This window comes from Hyla sarda (assembly GCF_029499605.1).
Source record: "Hyla sarda isolate aHylSar1 chromosome 2 unlocalized genomic scaffold, aHylSar1.hap1 SUPER_2_unloc_14, whole genome shotgun sequence".
Lineage (NCBI taxonomy): Eukaryota > Metazoa > Chordata > Amphibia > Anura > Hylidae > Hyla > Hyla sarda.
The window spans coordinates 273,222-281,055 of record NW_026607601.1 but is presented as its reverse complement, the minus strand read 5'-3'; the positions used below and the strand labels follow the sequence as shown (position 1 = coordinate 281,055).

The 7,834-nt window shown below is 42.6% G+C and overlaps 1 protein-coding gene across 1 annotated transcript; it reads right to left on the bottom strand.

Moving 5' to 3' along the window:
* Positions 1–515: 515 nt before the first annotated feature.
* On the bottom strand, positions 516–1,561 carry LOC130298347 (uncharacterized). Its single transcript, XM_056551276.1, has 2 exons — positions 1,334–1,561; positions 516–1,247 (listed from the first exon to the last, which is right to left on the bottom strand). The coding sequence occupies exons 1-2, from the start codon at positions 1,456–1,458 to the stop codon at positions 647–649; spliced, it is 726 nt and encodes a 241-aa protein (XP_056407251.1). The 5' UTR covers positions 1,459–1,561; the 3' UTR covers positions 516–646.
* Positions 1,562–7,834: the final 6,273 nt, after the last annotated feature.

The following is a 7,834-nucleotide window of genomic DNA, read 5'->3' as shown; positions in this document are numbered from 1 at the left end:
GGGCAGCCGACACGCCCCCTCAAAAAAAGCGCTATAGCAGAGCCAGAAATTGCCAAAGGCAGCGCTGCATCAGTCCCCCAAAAAATGTGAGTTCCTGGATTTAAATATCTATATTCAGGATGGCTGTTCGCATACTGCCAACTATTTTAAGGAGGTGGATGCAAACAGATACCTCGACTTTAACAGTTGCCATCTTAAATAATGGAAGAAGAACATTCCATTCGGTCAAATGAAAAGAATCCGAAGGAATTGTTCTTCCACACAAAAATACCTACAACAACTAGAGAACCTGGAGGATCGTTTTAAACAAAAAGGGTATCCCAAACCCCTTATACAAGGAGCACGCCAGAGAGTGGACGAATTAGAACAAAGTGCTTGCTTGAAAAATAATAAACAGGGTAATGCAGAGGGGGGTTATAATGATGAATTTGATTCTGTTTTTCTAACTAGGTATTACACTTCACACACCAATATTTTTTTATAATATTTTTTTATTTATTTTTTGTATAGGTAATATCACCAGCTCATATTATTGTGTCATGATTACTGGCACCATATGTAGTCCCCCAGTTATTCTTCTTTAGATGTTTTCCGTGTCCTGTGCAGTATCTCTCCCAGAAGTCCACTTGATGGCCCCCGTGGTGGTCTACACCCCGAAGTCATCAATTTTTACTCTAAGAGAGAGTGTGCAGCTGTTTCTGGAGACGGTCAACAATAACCTCTGCATGGTGGAATAATAGGTCACGATGTTTATCAGGATCAGTAGAAGCATCACCCACTCGATGATTATGATGGGGATTTCACGGATCTCGTCCCAGTCTTCATCATTATGGAATAATTCCTTTAATGTTTCATATCCAAAATAGAAAACTACACAGACAAAAGTCAGGCCACAGCAGGTGCATCTACTATGGTGGATGACTTTTTTTGCTCCTGGTAATTTATACATCTGGATGGACTGCCCAAGGTAGTATAAGGCTTCACATGTAATGGAAATTATCGTGCTGACAAAGTGTATCCTGGGATATTCTTCGGGGGACAATACATGCATAACAGCTGTGGAAAAACAGGAGGCCCACACAATGGCCAGCAGGATCCTCTGGATCAGGACCTGATGACCCCTGAACTCTTCAGTATGCATAACCATATACTTATAAATAAGAAAGGTTAGTACCAAAGTGCCAATGGACATCCCTATAAATCCAATTCTGAATAATATGCTTTCGGGAAAGACATTTCCCACGTCACTGTGAAGGAAAAGAAACCAATGTTATTATGGATATTTCCTCACTCCCAACCCATGAAATAAGAATCATGTGCTTGTTTATCTTACCTGATGCTCATCAGTGGCGAGGCTGCATGGCCGAGGACGACCGTCATGATGTAGCTGGTGGCAAGCCAGGCCGCACACCAAAACGCCAACAGGAGGGGGACGAACCCCAGTCCTTTTAGCTCCATTTCAGACAAGTAGAAAAAGAAGACGCTAATCTCACTATTCTCACTAATCGCACAGGAACAGACTGAAGGCTCGGGCGGCTGTCAGTGGGATGTCAGGCCTCCAGCTGTCTATGACATCACATGTGACATGTCAGAATGACTGCTTGTTTCTTTGAGCTGCCATGATTTAGTATCTGCTATAGACAGAACCTGATGTTTTTACTATGGACCTTACAGACCTCAGAACCCAAGTAATTAGTGCAGGGGCTCCATTTTGATCATCTCATATTTCACATTATTTGAGTTCCAGGGCTCAGATACATTTGCACCCTCTATAGCAGTGGTCTTCAAGCTGTGAACCCCCAACCGCTGCAGAACCACAACTCCCAGCATGCCCAGACAGCAACTTTGCATAAGGAAATAGTCTAATTAAACTTTTCTTATATATAGAATCCCTGAAATCTCCAATCTCTCCTTTTATTGGTTTATGATCTGTGTTACTTATTTGTAAAAAACAATGTTTCTGATTGTCTTCCCCCCACACACTTATGGGCTATCTCTTCAAACGACTTTATTTGACCTAAAGCGTATAATTGATTTACATAAATAAGCCCCTTTTCATCCAAAAGAGTGAATCTTTAATTTTAAGGAACTCTTTAAGTGCTTTATTCGACCATAATGAAGTAAAGTCAAAACTCCATGTGATTTAAAAAATAAATTTAAGTTCCCCCCATACTTAATTATCTAGATATGCATGGGTGTAGTGAGTATCCCAGCTTCCAAAATCTCAAAAATATCCTTCATTTTTCAGAGGCTTTTTCAAAAATGAAAGAAGCGATCTGATTGGTTGCTATGGGCAACTCAGCAGCTTTCCCCATAGACCACAATGGGCCTACTGGTTTCAATGGGCAAAAAATCAGAGTTAATGCACTAGACACAGTTCTCTATACCATTAACCCCTTCCCGACCTATGACATACCTGTACGTCATGGGTGGCAAGGTGTTCCCGACCCATGACATACAGGTACGTCATGAACATTTTTGCCGCTACTCGCGGCATCCCGCAGCGCCCGGTAAGATGGTGGCTATCACTGATAGCCAGCCATCTTACCATGCGACCACGGGGGGTTTCATCCCCCACCCCCCCCCCCAAGCGATCGCTGCTATCAGCTGGTCAAATCTGACTAGCTAATAGCAGCGTTTCGCTATCAGAATATTTAGCAGCGCGGTGTGTAAGTCCCGATCACGGGGATCGGGACACACACCGCTCTGCTAAGTGTCCCTTACCCATCCCCCGGCATCACTTACCCGACCATGCGGTGTCCCGAGTGGTCCCGTTGCGAGCGACGTCCTCCAGGCGGTCCCGGCGGCGCTGCGTCCCGGAGGTGAGTTTCCGGCAGCAGTGCGGCATCTTCATTGGCAGCAGTGAGATCGCCGTAAAGCGATCTCACTGCTGCCTCTGGGAGTTTCAAAACGGCAACTCCCAGCATGCCCAGACAGCCTTTGGCTTTCTGGGCATGCTGGGAGTTGTAGTTTTGTAACATCTGGAGGTCCACAGTTTGGAGACCACTGTATAATGGTCTCCAATCTGTGCTGTTCCAGATGTTGCAAAACTACAACTCCCAGCATGCTCAGTCTGTTCAGGCATGCTGGGAGTTGTAGTTCTCTAACATCTGGAAGAGCATAGATTGGAGACCATTATACAGTGGTCTCCAAACTGTGGACCTCCAGATATTGCAAAACTACAACTCCCAGCATGCCCAGACTGCCCAAGCATGCTGGAAGTTGTAGTTCGGCAACATCTGATCCTTCAGATATTGCCGAACTACAACTTCCAGCATGCTTGGGCAGTCTGGGCATGCTGGGAGTTGTAGTTTTGCAACAACTGGAGGCACACTAGTTGGGAAACATTGTCCGTTTGCTACCTCAGTGCCTCCAGCTGTTTCAATTGTTGCAAAACTATAACTCCCAGCATGCACTGACAGACCATGCATGCTGGGAGTTGTAGTTTTGCAACAGCTGGAGGCACACTGGTTTGGAAACGCTAAGTTTGGTTGCAAAACACTTGAAAGTTTATTACTTAACTTAGTGTTTCCAAACCAGTGTGCCTCCAGCTGTTGCAAAACTACAACTCCCAGCATGCACGGACAGCCAAAGGGCATGCTCGGAGTTTGCAACAGCTGGATGTTTGCCCCCTCCCCCCAATGTGAATGTACAGGGTACACTCACATGGGCGGAGGTTTACAGTGAGTGCTGCAAGTTTGAGATGGCGCAAAATTTGCGCTGCAGCTCAAACTCCCAGCGGCAAACTTGCTGTGAACCTCTGCCCATGTGACTGTACCCTAAAAACACTACACTACACTAACACTAACCTAAAATAAAAAGTAAAAAACACTACATATACACATTATCCCTACACAGCCCCCCTCCCCCAAAAAAATGAAAAACGTCTGGTACGCTACTGTTTCCAAAACGGAGCCTCCAGCTGTTGCAAAATAATAACTCCCAGTATTGCCGGACAGCCATTGACTGTCCAGGCATGCTGGGAGTTTTGCAACAGCTGGAGGCACCCTGTTTGGGAATCATTGGCATAGAATACCCCTATGTCCACCCCTATGCAAATCCCTAATTCAGGCCTCAAATGCGCATGGCGCTCTCTCACTTTGGAGCCCTGTTGTATTTCAGGGCAACAGTTTTGGGACACATATGGGGTATTGCCGTACTCGGGAGAAATTGCCTTACAAATTTTGGGGGGCTTTTTCTTCTTTAACCCCTTATGAAAAGGTGAAGTTGGGGTCTACACCAGCATGTTAGTGTAAAAAAATAATTTTTTTACTCTGACATGCTGGTGTTGCCCTATACTTTTCATTTTCACAAGAGGTAAAAGGGGAAAAAAGATCCTCTAAATTTGTAATGCAATTTCTCCCGAGTATGGAGATACCCCATATGTGGGCGCAAAGTGCTCTGGGGGCGCACAACAAGGCTCAGAAGGGAGAGTGCACCATGTACATTTGAGGCGATTTGCACAGGGGTGGCTGATTGTTACAGCAGTTCTCGGAATCAGAATGATAAGTAAAAGCATTCCAGAGTTATTAATGTTTAAAGTGACAGTGGTCAGATTTTCAAAAAATGCCCAGGACCTGAAGGTGAAAATGGGCTGGGTCATGAAGGGGTTAAAGGGGTACTCCGGTGAAAACCTTTTTTTTCTTTTAAATCAACTGGCTCCGGAAAGTTAAACAGATTTGTAAATTACTTCTATTAAAAAATCGTAATCTTTCCTGTACTTATTAGCTGCTGAATACTACAGAGGAAATTATTTTCTTTTTGGAATGCTCTCTGATGACATCACGAGCACAGTGCTCTCTGCTGACGTTATTATAATAATAATAATAATAATAATAATAATGTCTTTATTTATTGTTGTCCTTAGTGGGATTTGAACCCTCTCCAGCTCCACTATATCTTTCTTGTACACTGGTGCTCAGTACTGTACACAGTACTCTATGTGAGGACTGACTAGTGATTTGTACAGCGGTAGCATTATTTCCTTGTCGTCGGCATCTATGCCCCTATTGATGTACCCCATGATTTTATTAGCCTTGGCAGCAGCTGCCCGACACTGGTCACTACAGCTAAGTTTACTGTTACCTAAGGCTCCTAAGTCCTTTTCCATGTCAGTCGTCCTAAGTGTTCTTCCATTTAATACATAATCCCAGCTCGGATTTTTGCATTACCTTACATTTATCAGTGTTGAACCTCATCTGCCACTTCCCAGCCCAAACCTCCAACCTATCCAGATCCATTTGTAACAGTGCACTGTCCTCTATAGTGTTTACCACTTTACAGAGTTTGGTGTCATCTGCAAAGATTGCTACTTTACTATTCAACCCCTCTGCAAGGTCATTCATGAATATATTAAATAGGACAGGACCCAAGACGGACCCCTGTGGTACCCCACTAGTAACAGTCACCCAATCAGAATAAGTACCATTAATAAACACCCTCTGTTTCCTATCATTGAGCCAGTTACTTACCCACTTGCGCACATTCTCCCCCAGTCCAAACCTTCTCATTTTATGCACCAACCTTTTATGTGGAACCGTATCAAATGCTTTGGAAAAATCCAGATATACGACATCCAGCGATTGCCCCTGGTCCAGTCTTGTGCTCACCTCCTCATAAAAGCTGATCAGGTTAGTTTGACAGGATCAATCCCTCATAAATCCATGCTGATACAGGGTCATACATTTATTTTTATCAAGATATTCCAAAATAGCATCTCTTAGGAAACCCTCAAACAATTTACCGAGGTTAAACTAACAGGTCTATAATTCCCGGGGTCACCTTTTGACCCCTTCTTAAATATTGGCACCACATTTGCCATGCGCCAGTCCTGGGGAACAGTCCCTGTCACTATAGAGTCCCTGAATATTAAAAATTGGGGTCTGTCTATTACATTACTTTTTTTTTATATTTTTTTTATTTTAATATTAAACAATTACAAAAATACATTGTACAAATCCGATAAAACAACATCACCAATCGGAAGAAAAGCAAAAGCCATAGAAGCCAAATCCATACTTGTTTACATCCAAGAGTATGTCTAATCAAATTTGCCCATCTTACCAATAGCTCCCAGCAGTATAAACTCTATCGTACGAGGTACCTTCACAGGGATTTTACTTTCTACCTCTTTTATTACAGATTCCCAGAAAACAGATATCTTCTCACACGACCAAAAACTATGTAAATAGTCCGCCTCTTCCAAACCACATTTAACACACTGTGAAGTGATTCTCACCCCTATCCTATGTAAATGAAGCGCGGAATAGTGGGTCTTGTGTAATATCTTAAATTGTGTAATTTTATGTTCCATATTACGAGAAACCTTGCTTATATTTTGGGCCATAATGTCCCAATCTTCCTCAGACACAGTACCCACTATTCCGGACCATTTGTCTTTAATTCTGTTGATCCCCCTTACTCCAATAATCTTATTTAATTTCTTATACAAAATTGATATTCCTTTTTTTTTTTTAAAGTGCTCTATTTGAGTTAGTGCTTCTATGAAATTGTGTTTCTGTGCTACATATATCTCCTTATCTATCGTGTTATGGACTGCATGACTAACTTGCCAATAGTACAGCCAATCGTTATCACTAATATCATACCCCCTTTTTATGTGCTCAAATGAAAAGAGTTGTCCTTTATCAAATAATTGTTCCAGTCGTTTTATACCCTTACTATCCCAAAAAGTTGACTCACACTTCACCAATTCTTTAAATGTATTGTTACCCCATAGGGGTGTGAACCCAAAACTATTTCCTACATGTAATTCTCCCTTTAATCTTTCCCATACTTTCCTATATTTATACAATAACATCGTGTTATTTGACCCACTCTCCTCATAATCATCTAATTCCAACACCTCATATATGTTCACTTTCTCCTTATCTACTACAATCTTCTCCAGATATCTAAAATTTCTCCAATTCACGATTCGTACCAACTGCGCGGCCATGTAATAAACAAAGAAATTGGGCATATCCAATCCCCCCCTATCTCCAGGGGCCATAAAATATCTGTACTTCAGACGAACCCTTTTTCTTCCCCATAACAATCTACCCAGTATCACTTCTATCTTCCGGAACCAGCATTTGCCGATCCACACTGGCGAGGCAGCAAGAAAAAAAAGGATCTGTGGGAGGACCACCATTTTTATTATCGCCATCCTTTCTGACATAGAGAAGGGCATTTTAATCCATACTTCTACTCTCTTCGCTAAACTATTCAAAAGGGGCAGTATATTGTTAATCACAAACCTATCATTCGTGGCTGCTATTTTTACTCCCAGATAATGGAAACATTCATTTTTTTTGAACACGGATAGTCTTCCCACCGTCTCCCCCATATCTTCATCCAGGGGGAGCATAGTAGATTTACTCCAATTTATGTCCAACCCAGATAGAGGGGCAAATGCCTCGAACATCTTAATGATACGATGTATTTTTTCTTGTGGGTTAGTTACAAAAAGGAGGATATCATCTGCAAATAACAAGATCTTACTCTTCTCTCCATTTACTCCAAATCCCTCATAAACATCATTATCTCTTATCCAAGCCGCTAAGGGTTCAATATAAATTAAAAATAAAAAGGGTGAGAGGGGGCAGCCCTGCCTTGTTCCTCTACTTAGTTTGAATGGGTAGGAGGGGGTTCCATCTACCACCACACTCGCCTCGGGGTTAGTGTATAGTAGCTGAATATAACTCAAAAACCTCGGGCCCACCCTAACCCTCTTCAAAACTTCCCAGAGGTATCTCCACTCCACCCTGTCAAAAGCTTTAGTAGCATCCAATGACAGAATGGAGCGGGGGCCACGGGATCCACTCTGGATTGC